At 45.9% G+C, this 14,388-nt stretch overlaps 1 protein-coding gene across 2 annotated transcripts in view; it reads right to left on the bottom strand.

The window, feature by feature from the left end:
* CUNH1orf94 (chromosome unknown C1orf94 homolog) overlaps window positions 1-7,742 on the bottom strand; it is a 42,862-nt gene extending 35,120 nt beyond the window's left edge. The window contains exon 1 of one of the 2 annotated variants that reach the window (XM_032159056.1): window positions 6,540-7,742. In XM_032159056.1, coding sequence (XP_032014947.1) covers window positions 6,540-6,790 — 251 coding nt within the window. In that variant the 5' untranslated portion in view covers window positions 6,791-7,742. The remainder of the gene's footprint in view (window positions 1-6,539) is intronic. The other variant, XM_058443464.1, reaches the window with a different exon arrangement.
* Between the last annotated feature and the right edge of the window lie 6,646 nt (window positions 7,743-14,388).

The raw sequence follows: 14,388 nt of genomic DNA, 5'->3' as shown, positions 1-14,388 counted from the left end.
TGGAAGCCAACAGTGACAGTTTACCAAAATCAGTGCAAAAAAGTCTTCCTTCTTGCAACAAATACCCCCAGAAAGCTGCCAATCAATAAACCACTTCTGTTTTTCAAAAAATGCTTAAACAGATTTCTTTTATTTCGGTAGATTTATCTCCCTACCTGAGTCTGGCTTGGAATAATGCCCACCAAAGCCTTTCCACTCTGCAGACCAGATGTGTTATGACGGGTAAATGGGAAAGTCTTGGGTGCTGACAGAGGGCCTGGAAGCATCCACAGAAGCCAACCACACCCAGCAAGCTCGAGCCACCTTCCCCCGGTCACTAACACATGCGACACTTCACTCCCATGGAACTTCTCATCTTTCCCTGCACCTGCTGCCGGGCTCTTTCCATAGGCTGTTCTTTCTCTCTTCTCAAGACCTAGCTAGGGGACATAACTATGGACACCTTTGCGGTTATTTATCATGACATCCCTGCTACCAGTGGACTACACCCGCACCTTTCATCACACAGTGCAGGGGTCTCATCCATTACTGCTTCAGATTGCTTCCCTCAGAGGAAGACTTCCCTAAGTACCAAGCCCGGTCCAGTGGTCAAGTACTATGTTCAGTCACGTGTCCTCTCAGTGTGCTTCCATGGCACTGGCACTTCATCACCAGAACACTTACTATGGTGTGTTGTGATCTGCCTTTTGCAAGATGTTGAAAGTTCACAAAGGAGGTCAGAGACTGTCCCCAGCTTTTCCACCACTGTATTTTTTTCAGACATTTCAGTAATAGGTACATACTAATTTTTTTTTTTTTTTTGAGATGGAGTTTTGCTCTTGTTACCCAGACTGGGGTGCAATGGCATGATCTCGGCTCACTGCAACCTCCGCCTCCTGGGTTCAATCAATTCTCCTGCCTTAGCCTCCTGAGTAGCTGGGATTATAGGCGCCCGCCACCACACCCAACTGATTTTTGTATTTTTAGTAGAGACCGGGTTTTACTATGTTGGCAAGGCTGGTCTCAAACTCCTGACCTCAAGTGATCCACCCACCTAGGCCTCCCAAAGTGCTGGGATTACAGGCACGAGCCAGCGCACCCAGCAATATTTGTTGAATGTCATTGTTGTCAGATGTATCTGTGTTCATGCCACCCACTAGACTGGGAGCTCTTTAAGGAAAGGCTTCTGTTCTGCTTATCTCTGTGTCCCTGGGACCCATCATATGGCCTGGTACTGAGAAGGCAATTGATTTTGTTGAATGAATTCATGAATGAAAAAATGAATAAATGTCATTCTGTAGTTAGGGCAATGGAGTCAACAGCAAATCCAAAGACCTCATTCTGAGGCTTTGAAGTTTTAGAGATTAGGGGAATGAATGAATAAGTAATCCTTGAATAAGTGGCTTGCCACAATTCTCTGAGCCCAAACTTAAGACTAATTAAAAGATAACTGAACCAAATTTTGGAGTTAAATCAGCACTAGACAGAACGATTGATTTCTCCCCCAAAACCCATTGCTCCCATTTCTTCGCCACCTTTGTAAATGGCACACTGTCCAACCAGGGGCTCAAGCTTGGAATACACAGCCTCTTTTATTATCATTATTATTTTAAAAGCTTGAAACTTGGTGATGGGAGTGATAAAGACAAGACTCAGACACAGAACTCAGGCTGGGGTCTTAGACTAGAAACCAGCTCTGGAGATCTTTGGAGTCTAATGCTCTCGGCTAGTGTTTTCTCCTCTTGGAGGGGTCAACACCTCTTTGAAAATCTGAGGAAAGCTTCTGTACACCCTTTTGCCTGAAAGACATCCCACAGCTCTCAGCATTTGGGGAATTACTTCAGAGACCCCATGGGCCACAGGTTGGAATCCTTTGCTCTGAGGCCCTACAGTCCCCACCTTGAGTTTGCCAGTGTTGGGTCTCAACACCCCAGTCACATTGATAGTGATGCATGCCCCTGTCCTTGTTGGTCAAGTGAACTCGTGCATGAAGCAGAGAGTGAGCTTCAATGTCTCTGTTTGTGTACCCAAATCATCAGTAGGTCCATTGGCTCATCTTAAAACATACATTGAATCCTCCACTTTTTCCATCCCTACTGCAGTCACTCCTACCCAGCCACTGCCACCATTAGGGCTCCCCTGGACTCTGACAGTTTCTTCCCAGAGGCCTCCCACTTCCTCTCCCACACACTTACAAACCGTCTCCACACAGAAGCTGGACAGAGATTCAAACATTAGTGAATCTGTTCATGTTACACCCCTTCCTAAAAACCTGCAAAAGTGTTCCATAACATGTGGAATAAAATCTGAACTGCCTACGGTGATCCTCCAGGCCTCCCGAGGCCTTGCCTGCCTGTCTCTGTTATACTTATACCATGACCATGTCTCCATCCCTCCTGACTCTCCAGTCTTGCTGTCCCTCTCAAAGCTCACTCCCACCTCACAGTCTTTGCATTTGCTCTTCCTTTTGTTTTTGTTTTGAGACAGGGTCTCACTCTGTCACCCAGGCTGGAGTGCAGTAGTGCAATCTTGGCCCATTGGCTCATTGCAGCCTCGACCTTCCTGAGCTCAAGTGTTCCTCTCACCTCATCCTCCCGAGTAGCTAGAACTACAGGTGTGTGCCACCATGCCCAGCTAATTTTTGTATTTTTTGTAGAGATGAGGTCTTGCCATGTTGCCCAGGCTGGTATCGAACTCCTGGGCTCAAGCGTTCTGCCCGCCTCAGCCTCCCAAAGTGTTGGGATTGCAGGCCTTAGCCACCGCGCCTGGCCCTTGTTCTCCATTTTGCCCAGATGCTCTTTCCAGAACTTCCCTTGACTGGCTCCTTCTTAGAACCCAGGTCTCAGCCCAGATAATCACATCTCCTCAGAGAAGCCTTCCTTGACACCCAGACTAAAGGAGCTCTTCCTATCACTTCCCTCTGCTCTATTTCCATCATCACACTTGTCACCGAAATTATCTTGTTTATTTTTATGTGTTTCTTATGGGTCTCCTCCACCGGGAATACCATTCTTTTCACATTCCGAAGTTATCATAGTTTTTGTATTTACTTCCTTCTTTTTTCTCTTGTACTAGAATGTGAGCTCTACGAAGGCAGGGATTAATGGAGTTCGCAGCTCCATCCCCCTAGTTTTTCACAGAGTTCTAGCATATAGTAGATATTTAATAAATATTTGTTGAATAAATAATTGAGTGAATGAATTAAGAAATTGAAAAGGTGTCCATAGAGTGAAAGTCAGCTTGGGGAAAAAAGTGAGTGTAGAATTGGTTGTCATTAACAGAAACCAGAATGCAGACAGGGAGGATCCAACCTACGTGGATTGCATCACCCCTGGATTACTGTACTTGGCTTTCAAAGTTACACTGCCACGAGGACCAACAGTGTGTACAGGAAACTAACCAAATTGGCACATGGGGAGAAACTTAGAAAACCAGAGGTGATTAGCTTATAGAGACAAAAACATTCTGGGAGGAATATTGTTGCTGTCTTGCTGTCTTTCACTATCTAAATGGGTATTGAAAGAAAAAGGAGATAGATTTGTCTTGGAGTACTAAAGGCAGAATCTAGATCAATGGGAATTAGTTTGATAGAGACATATTTCAGTGATAGAAAGCAAATGGTCTTTTGAGGGGGTTCATAGCAAGGGAAGGGGCAGCAAAGGGAAGTGGTAAGCTCCCCATCTGAGAAACTGTACAAGTGGTACAAGTGCACCATTTGACAGGGACACTAAGGAGGGGATTCAAGCAGCAGAAGATGGCTTCAAAAATCTCTTTCAAATTTGAAATGTTTGTGTTCCTATGATAAATAGGTACAGAGTCAAGAAAAACAAATTCTGGCCAAAAAGAATGGTAGAATGCACTTACCTATCTACCCCAGTACAAGAAAACACCACCAAAACCAGGTCTACAAATTAAGCAGCAGAAGGACCAGCTGGGAGATGTCTTGTGCACCTGAAGGCATTCTAGAAACAATAAGAACAGCTCCCTGGCTTTTCACTCTGTGTGTGATCATTCAGTACATGGGACTCCCAACTATTTTGACTATTCAAAGATGCCCCAGATTCTAAGACAGGACAGCTGACATTATTGCCTCAGGGCCAAGGCGGTCTTGGGTTTCATTTCTGAAACTCTACTACTTCCTAACTGTAGGACTTTGGGCAAAGAAATTAACCCCTCCAAACCTCAGCCACGTTATCTGTAAAAGTAATTTCACTTATAAATGGAGGGGTGGGGGTAGCAATTGAAACCAGAATGGCACAATGTGATAATTATTGAAACTCAGTGATAGACACATAGATATTCACTGTATTATTCTATGTGTTTGAAAATTTGCATAGTAAAAAGTAAAAAAAGATGGAAAGTTTAAAAGAGTACCTACCTCATGCAATAATTGTAGAGCTTAAAGAAATGATCACATCTGAATTGCAAGAAATTTTTACAAATCTGAATTATTACCATAAATATTTAAATATCCCATTTAATCATTCCAACAACCCTACACAATGTGTAGTATTAATCTCCATTTGGCAGATGAGGAAACCAAAGTTTAGATAAATTAAATGGTAACAAATTCTTCAAATGGCATGGGGCTGAAATGGAATCTGAAACCAGAGTTCTCTGACTCCACCAGCACACCGCCTTTATTTTAAGAATAGCTCATTGTGTTCTATATGGTTGACAATTAGGATATCATTTATTCATCTAAGTCATTGGTTTCCTATCTCTTTTCCCAAGAGCAGAAACATGTTTTTCAAATTCAGCCCTACTCAGAACTCCAGTAAGTAAAACTGATAAAAGCTAAACAGCTCTGGCTGAAATGGATTTTGGGGCCCAGAAACCAGCCCACTTGACTCCACAGTGACCCCTGAAGCACCTTGAGGTATATGGAGCATAGTGTGAACCCCAGATTGAAGCCAACAACAACAACAACAACAACAAATCCCAACCTGAAGAAGTACATGTTAAGGGCAGCCTGATTTGTATAATGCATCTTTCATTTCCCTGTCTCCCATCACACTGGATCCTCATTATCAACTCTGAGGTGGACAAGGCAGTGCATATCATCCTCAATTTGCAAATGAGGAAGTAAAGGCCAAATGGAGTTAAGCAGCTGGCCAAAGGTGCACCAGTTCAATTTTCAGCCAAGTGCAGACTGGAAGTCGAGTCTGTCTCCATTAACTCCGTGTGACCTGGCAAAGAGGGTGCCATCTACTGGAAATTGCTACTGACCCTTGGTCCACGAAGTGGACAATCAGCTCCTTGGCCATTGAGAGCAGAGCACAGCCCCTTGGGCCCTCCTGCCACGGCCCTGTCCCAGAGCAGATGGCAATGAGCAGGGGAGAAGGGCTCAGTGCCATTGAAGGGCCTGACAGCAGGATTTTAGCTGTAGATGGGCCATTCCTGTCTGAGCTTTGTCAAGCTGAGCACAGGGCAGGGAGGTAGGACTAGCCAAAGTGCCTTCCACCTTCATCTGCAGTAAGTAAACGAGCCCACAGAGGGACGGCAGGTAGTGCAGAGCTGGGTGTCAGTCACACTTAGCTTTTCTTCTTAGCTTTTGCTTGGGCATCCCTGAAACCCGAGGCAGCTGATAAATGCCTGAATGGCTCCCCAACTCCAGAGCATCTCTGAACTGAGCTGTAGCATGTGTTGGAGCAGGCAACACTTAATTATCGGTTAGTCTTTAATTAGCTCTTAATTATTAACACTTAATCCATCTGTAAAATGGGGACACTAATACCTGCCTCATAGGGACTCTGGGAACACTAATTAAGTTTATAGTCCACTTTGAAGATGCAAAACGTGAAATAAGTGCTCAACGGCGGTATTAATAACCACAGCAGATTTACTTTCTTTTCCTAATGAGGTCCCTTTTTCCTCTCTGCTCCTTCCTTTCCTTTCGAATATCCACCCTCAACAATATCTGCCCAACTTTGCCCTGATGGAGAAACACTTAGCTCTGTGTTTCCCAGACACAGGATTTCCCATCCCGGAAACGGGCTATTTACAGCCATCTTCCCCGCACTTTAATTTTCTATTATGTCCTCTGAATATGTCAGTGCCTTCCCAGTAAATATTTTGATATGTGCTCTTGCAGCAGCTTCTGTGGAGGCTGAATGGGACAGCTGCTCCCTGTATTAGGGAATTCCAGATGTGATTTAAAACCATCAGACTCATCCATGTGAATGCCTAGCCTTTAGGTGGGAGAGGGGAAGGATCTTCTAGTTGCTTCTGGGGCAAGCCACAAGCCATATAACCCTTAGCTTTGGCCACGGTGGTTTTTCAAGGACCTCAGATTCACATGTGTTTAGGGTGAGAAATGTCTGCTTAATGGGCTGGTGAAGAGGCAGCCTGGAATATGGCCCTAATCTGACTCTTCACCCATGGAACTTCAGAACCTTGGTCAGCCCTTCTATAAAGCTTGGACAAAGGACCATGGAGGGGGCAATATACAGCCTTTAGGGTTTCACCAGCCTCAACGCTGGGCCAGAACATTCCCCCAGAAGGTCAGACTTCATCTCCTCCCTCCTCCCTTGCTGCCAACGGAGTAGGGGGGTACTTACTCTTCTTGAAAGCTGAGCTCATTGCCTCTTAGAGTTCCAACCACAGGGACAGGGAGCTGCTCCATGGAGGTCCAGGGCTGTGAGGCCTCAGGCAGGCCTTGAACTCTCTTCCAGATTTCATGGCAAGTCTTGTCTAGGCTGTCTTGGGGTGTGTCCTGGTGGATCCAGATGTATCTGGGGAATGGGCCCAGGGCGCAGGGGCGCTTGGCCACCAGGGCCAAGGATGAAGGAAGCCCATTCCCACTGGCCATCCTCCTCCTTTCTTTCTGGAAGCCCTTCTGTCCACCCAGGGCTAGAAGACATTCACCACCACCCCTAATTCACCAGAAAGGGCGATGAGGATGGGGCTTGGCAGAAGTGGGTCCGTTCTCTCTGGCTTTCGCTCCAGCAAGGTGGTTAGGTTCAGAGGCCTTCTATTTGTGTGGGAGGGGTGGGTGGAGGACAGCTTTCTTTTGGGGAGGGGAGGGCTTATTTTGATTTGTTTTTATTTGCTCTTTCCTGACTTTTGCCCCCCTCCCCCGCTCCCTTAGAAGAAAATATTTAGAAGTCAACAAAAACCAGTAGCTTAGGAACGGCGGAATGCCCCGGAGCTCAGGAACTAGGCGCCTGGGCGGGCAGAATGACATCTGGGAACAGCTGGAAGGGGAGGGGTGGCTCTCCCCACAGCCCCTGGCACTGCCCCCTTGCGACGCCGCCGTGACACCCTGCGGCGCCTGGGCTCAGCCCATGCTGTCTCGCTAAGCCACGCGGAGGACTGGGTGCGGGCCTGGCACCATGGTAGGCACTGGGGGGCGGGGCCCCGCAGGAGACGCTCGCCTGGGCGTTCCCAGGGAGACCCCTCGCAGAGCGAGCGCCAACGGCCCGGCCCCCACCCCCGGCCCAGTTCCTGCTTTTCTCTCGCCCTACCCCTGCTGCTCCCGGTCTCCCGCTGCTGCTCTGCCGCCCCCGGAAAAAAGGAGTGAGGCGTCTGTGGATGGGCCCACGGCCCTCAGTCCCCGGCCCCCAGCAGACCCCCGCCCCGGCCGCGCCGCGCTGCCAGGTGGGCACCGGGAAGGGCCCAACGGCTCAAGAGCGCGCTGACTCGGCAAGGCAGGCTGGGCCGGGCAGCTCCCACCAGTGTGCCTGCCAGCAGCTCCCACGCCCTCGCCGTCGTCGAGCGGGGGAATTCTTTCTGTGGGTTTCAAACGCAACGGCTCGGTGCGCGGGGCGCCCTCGGTTCGGAGCCCAAGACCCGCCGGTGGAGTGGGTGGGGGTGGGGCCCAAAGGACCCCAGAGCGCTTCGGGGGATCAGAAGTCAAAGCTAAAAGCGCCGCCACCCCACTTCGCCGCTCCACACAAACCTCAGCTCCTGCCTGGGCCCCCGCCCCCGGCACCCCGCATCCTCGATTTTAATCCTAACTGCCATTTTATGGGGCACTTGCCCTGTGCCAAGCGCTGGGCTCACATTCAATTCTATTAAAGCTCGTGAAATTAGTACCACTTTTTATTATCGTTCTACATGGGAGGAAAGCGAATCTCAAAGTCGTAAGGGATTGCGTCCAAGGCCCACTAAGAAAAGGGAAGCTGAGACTCAGACCCCAGCACTCTAGGCCTGATCTAGCCCTTGACCACTGAGACAGCCTCAGTAGGTGGGTAAGGAGCAGGGGTAGGCGGTCAGAGGTGCAGGGAGAAGTTCTGGCTAAGTTAGCTGTTTGCTGATCAACAGGCCCCCACCCTCACTGAAGTGGCTTCATTCAATTGGGCACTGACACAGTACCTCCGCTGAGGGAGACTTTCTGGTTCCAAGAGTCAGGGGGTTGTTTCTCTAGTAATTCCCCTGAAAAGGAAGAGCAAGAGGGTGGAGAAGGAAGAAAGAAGAATGGACACAAATAGAGGAAGATGGCAGTCTATAAATGCAGGGCTGGGTTGAATCCTGACACTCACTTCCCAGCTGTGTGACCTTAAGAACTTTCTGAACTTCTCCCATCCCCATTCATAATTCCCCCAGTACTTAATCAACCCCTCCTTTGTGTCCGATGAGTTGCTGGGCACTAAAGAAGCATAAGTTTGGGCAAAAATGGCATGGTCCCTGCTCTCCTGGAGCCTGTATACTAGTGAGGAGAGATCAATGCAAACTAGCCAAGCGAGTAAAGCAGCAATAATTGCAGATGCAGTGGGGCTCTGATGGAAAATAACTATTAGGTTGGTGGAAAAGTAAATGCGGTTTTTGCCATCACTTGCAATGGCAAAAACCACAATTACTTTTGCACCAACCTAATAACAAATTGAGACATTGGGGAGAAGAGGGAAGGCAACATTCCATGGTGGTCCAGGCCGACCTCTTTGAGGAGGTAAACTTGAGAAGGATGAGAGGAATTCCTTTTCTGTAAAATGGTGTTAATAAATTATGAGGATCATGTTTCTGGCACATAGTAGGCACTCAAAAAATATGTGTTGGATGAATTAATGGTATACTGTATGTAAAGTGCCTGGTATACAGTAGGTGCCCAATACGCAACCTTGCTCTTTACAGAGGGGCTGAGTTCCTGGAAATGTTGACTCTAAATTTTGAAATCTGAGCTTCATTCTCCTTTGATTTTCATTACAAAATTGAAGATGTGTTCCTTTGGGGAAAATTCCGAGGGCCTACACTGAATAAAATTATAGTTAAGAATGTAGAAAACCTTTTAAAATAGTGTATTTAAAGGAAAAGTGATCATTTCTGATGAAATATTAATAGTTCTGAAAATGTCACTCAGTGTTTGTGCTGCCTGGCATTTGGTTGGCTAACACCTAAGCTTAGAGCAGAACGCCAATGACCCTGCACTGCCCAGGCCCCAGGATTCTGGAAAGTTAGCCAGCTCACTCACTGTTCCTGTTCCCTCTCCCCCTCAGCAGGAGACCAGGCAACGGGGGCTAAATCAGAAAGGACTGCAAAAAAAAAAAAAAAAAAAAAAAATCAAATACAGCAGGGATAGGGAACAAAGATAGAGCATGTTTTTAGAGTGCACAGATGAGATTTCTAGAAAATTCTGCAAAAGTCTTAAGTGATGTACTTAGAAATAGTATAAAGCTATGTCCATATGGTAGCCACTAGCCACACGGGGTTGTTTTAATTTTAACTTTATTTTTATATAAATCAAATGAAAAATTCAGCTCCTCATTTGCATTAGCCACATATTATGTGCTCAGCAGCCACATATGGCTAGTGGCTACCATATTGGACAGCACAGAGAACATTTCCTGTCATTAAATACACATTCTCGGGAACCAGAGTCCCTGGGTTCAGATTCTGAGTTCATGTTTTCTGGCAACGTAGGCTTAGGCAAGTTACTCTGTGCCTTGGTGTACTAGTTTGGTAGGGCTACCATAACGAAGTCCACAGACTGTGTGGCTTAAACAACAGAATTTTATTTCCTTGCCGTTCTAGAGGTTAGAAGGCCAAGATCAAGATGTTGGCATGGTTAGTTTCATTCTGAGGTCTCTCTCCCTGGCTTGCACTTGGCTGTCTTCTCCCTATGTCCTCACATGGTCTTCCCTGTATATGTGTCCCTGTCCTAATCACTCCTTTAAAGGACACCAGTCATATTAGATTAGGACACACCCTAATGGCTTTTTTTTTTTTTTTTTAAGTCTTAGCTACCTCTTTAAAGGACTCATCTCCAAATACAGTCACATTCTGAGGTATTTGGTTTAGGATTGCAGCATATAATTCAGCCCATAACACTTGATTTCCTAGTCTATAAAATGGGATGATAATAAAGAATACTTGCTTTGTAGAATTACTATAGATGTTCTATTACTAACCAATTGCTTAACACATGGAAAGTCCCTCGAACAACAACTGGCAGATAAACGTGTTATACAGCCATTTGCTTGCTGATTACACTGAAATGCATGCCTTTGGAGTTTCTGAATAGCAGCTTTTGTGTTTTGTGTAGAGAGGGAGAATTTCGTTGTACTGGGGAAGTTGTTCTGTGATGGAGAAACGAATTCACATAATCACTTACGCTTTTCCAGGCTTTGTTCATTTTTGAGCACCCATCATGGGTCAAAATTGTGAAAGACACAGGGATTAGAGATGATGAAAAAGATGTCTCCCCTAGACAGAATCACCTAGTGAAGGAGGCGGGGCAAAGCTTTCCATAAGTGCCTGGTGCAGAGCAGTTGTGATATAAACTGACTTATACCAGTTTCCATCTAACACGGAGTCATGTTCCTCCAACACATGTATCTATGCCCAGCACTGTCTGAGGTGCTGAAGATAGAGTAGTGAAGAAGACGAGTTTGGTCTCTGCCGTTTTTAGAGTTTGAAGTGGAGCATTTAATGGTCATGGACACCATTTAATCTGTAAATTATTTTTAGCTTGGAAAACTTCTTGAATTCCCCCTGACTACCTACATTACCCTGGGCAGGTTGGTTTAACCTCAATGTCTTCGTTTGCTCATCTATGAAACAGAGACAATAAAATACTGACCTCATAGACTTGTTTTATGATAATGAAATAATACATGTAAAGTGCTTATAATAGCTTGGCTAATGTATGTGTCCAATGAATGTTGGCTATCATTATTTAGAATTCTGGGATTCTTAACTTTTCTCTGTGGAACCAGGAAGGCCTAAGGAGGAGGTAATTCTCTTTACCTCCCATCCATTCAAAGCCTCTTCTCATTTGGCTTTCATCTCTGACACAAACATGGCTAGGCTGGAAAACTCAGAAACGTGGGAATGGCCTAGGCTCTTTTACAATCATCATATAGCCCCTAAGGCTGCTTACCCTTGTGGGTTAGGTTCCTCATCTAACATATTTTAAACACACCCACCTCTCACCATAAAAATAACTTTTTGGCTGTAGAGGAAAATTGAAAGGATTTTTGCCATTTTGCTTTTGAAAGTTTTTGGCCATGAGTAATTTATTTAATTTGTGATGGGCTGTGATTTCTCACCAATCTTAGTGCCTACTCGAGAAATCTTGTGCAGTGAGAAAACTCCAACCTACAAATTGTTACCAAATGCAATGAAATTTTTATGACTACTAAATCCAACAGTTAATGAAGTTGACATAATGTTATACTCTGCATTTAATTAAATATTTACTGATTTCCATGTGGCAGTTTTCTTCTTTGTATTGTGGGACTAATCATAAAATGTTTAGGACTCAAACGTTTTTGTAGGTCCCTAAAACCCAGAGGGACCCCCATTCCCATGCGAATAATGCTCAATGGGTCAAACTGCCCAGAGGCAGGATCCATGCGTAGGGGTATCCCAGGCAAATATATTGGGGAATTAACCATCAGAGCTAAAGGAAGAGGAGGTTGCAGCCATGTTTCATGGGAATGGGCCTTCCCCTCATGTTGTGTCAGCAACAGGACAGGGCTGCAGAGCAGCCAGCCTTTTCTAGGACTTTGAAAAGGAACCTTGAATATTCTGCAAGCAAAGCTGTGACTCTGTGGCTTCTCTCTCCTGGCAACACCATCGGTGATCTCTGCCATTTCTTGGGGGTTTTCCCTTATTATTGCCTGGTTCCTTGCCCACGTGAGAGGAGGCAGTTAAGAGCTCGGGTGGTGGCAGCTGACACCCTTGAATTGGAATTCCTACTCTACTACTTGATAAAGGTGGCTTTGTATATGCTTAACTTCTCTGACATTTCTTCATTTGCAAAGTTGTAAAAACAGTAGGTTTGGGGTAGGGAGAAGGTTTAAATATGGAAATGCATGTGAACTTCTCAACATGGTGCCTGGCTTATGGTAAACTCTCAATAAAAAGAAATGTATAATTATGATTATCACTAGCTATTATTATTGACAGCCTAGCAATGAGATCTCCACTTAAAGTTAGGGAAAAGGAAGGTCCTAGATGACAGAAGAAAAGAATATGGTGGTGGCAGTAATGGTCCGGTGAGGTGGCAACAAACTCAGAATTCAGCTGGCTTTCCTCCTGCTTTGGTCTTTCTGCCAGACCCCAGTAGTGGTAGGTATGCCAAGGATTCCTGGAGAGGCCCTTTATGGGAAACCCTTAAGCTAGAAGCTTTATATTCTGCCCTTCCTTCCATAGCTTCCATGCCAGGACATTGGTCACTAAAATGCATTCACTTAAGACTTCTTCTACCTTACTGCTGAGATGATTTGAGGCAGCTTTCAGATTAAAAAGTACAAACTACAGCATCAGAGAATAAAGGAAGAACTGACTCCATCTAAGGAAAACAGAAACAGTTGCTACTTTCCAGCACCTGAATTGGTCAGGCCGCATGGAGGTAATAAGGCAATAAAACTGGGTATCCCTATTTGTCAGCTAAAGCAAAAATGGAAACACGTCGGGTGGCTGAGTTTTTATTTTCTGACAGCAGAAAATACACATCTTCATCTGCAGAGACAAAATGTTTCCAGGAAATAACCCCAAGCATGAATTTATCATGAGTCCTTGTATAAAGGACACTGAGTGACATAGTGGGCAATATATGCAATTCTGTTTTCATAAAAGACAGAGATGCTGTTAGGTTCGTCAGTTTCTCACATCAGGGTTCTCTGAAGACAGCATGACATTAAATCATAACTCAGTGAAGGCATTTCTTTAAGGAACTCAAATAATGAAGTCTAGAAGAGATACCTTTGGGTTCATTCCACAAACATTACTGAGCACCTACTTAACCATCCATTCATCCATCCATCCATCCATCCATCCATCCATCCATCCATCCGTTTATCCATTCATCCAGCAAAAATTCCCTGAATGTCCACAATGTACCAGCTTGTAAGAACTGTCAGCTGGACTGAATTTTGAAGGGCAAATAGGAGAAGGCTAGTCACAGAAGGAGAAGGGAAACTTTCTAGGCAGAGAGAACAAAACACAGAAGGATCCAGGGGAAAGGGCAGAGAAAGCATGGCTCATTGCAAGAGTGCAAGGGTGTCAGAATGGCTTAGAGCTTGGGGATTCGGGAATAGGGAGATCTAAGGCTAGAGGGGCTGGCAGGGACAGATGATGGGGGCTCTTGTAGGGAGGGTCTAGCAGGGAGCTCGGATTTTACTCTGTAGGCCATAAGGGAAAGTCCAGGGAAGACGGAGGAGCTGTGAAATCAGGTGAGTGTTTTAAAAAGATAGCTGGTGGCAGAGAGGAAGATGCATTGAATAGGGCAAGAGCAGAGATGGGCACTTGTTACTCAGTTGTTGTAAGTAACCTGCAACAGCCATTGTGGACTCTGGTTAGAATCTGGGAGGTGTCTAGGAGGCAGAATCTGGAGGGCTCAGTGATGGCTTGATGTGGAGACTGGGCAAGATGGGAGTCCAGGATAAATAGGTTTCTGGCTCAGGATCTGGGTGGATGTGGAAACTGTTCCCTGAATTGGGGAGCTGAACAGAGAGGCAGGCTGGGGTGGAGAACTAGAAGTGGATGAGCCCAGGTCTGAGCAGGCTGTGGTGGAAGAGGTGGGGTGGGGCTCCTAAGAGACATCCGAGGAGAGAGAATGCCAGATACAATACAGACCCTGGGACTTGGGAGAAAAGAGGTTTCCATCCTGGAGTTGCCCATCCACCAGCAGGGACAAATAAGAAAGCCAACGATTATGGAGAGACCGTTGAGTCAGAAGAGAGGTCTATTTCCACCCCACGCCCTTCCTTGGTACCCTGTGAGAGCTGCAGATTTAGACACTGTGTCCTCCCTCCCTGAGCTGGCCCACTCTGTGCTTTCTTCCTAGAAAGTGCTTGTTCTCTCCTGCCCTTTCCGTAGGCTGAGCTAGGAGCCCTTCTTGTTTCCATCACATGCTATATCTCTTCTGGAGTAATCAATCATGCTTTGCTGTTTAACTCTCTTCTCAATAAACTCTCAACCTCCTGAGGACAGGGGCCATGGGAATGTCTTATTCTTCTTTATATT

Source organism: Hylobates moloch, unplaced genomic scaffold, assembly GCF_009828535.3.
Source record: "Hylobates moloch isolate HMO894 unplaced genomic scaffold, HMol_V3 SCAFFOLD_8, whole genome shotgun sequence".
NCBI lineage: Eukaryota > Metazoa > Chordata > Mammalia > Primates > Hylobatidae > Hylobates > Hylobates moloch.
This window is presented reverse-complemented; position numbering and strand designations above follow the sequence as displayed.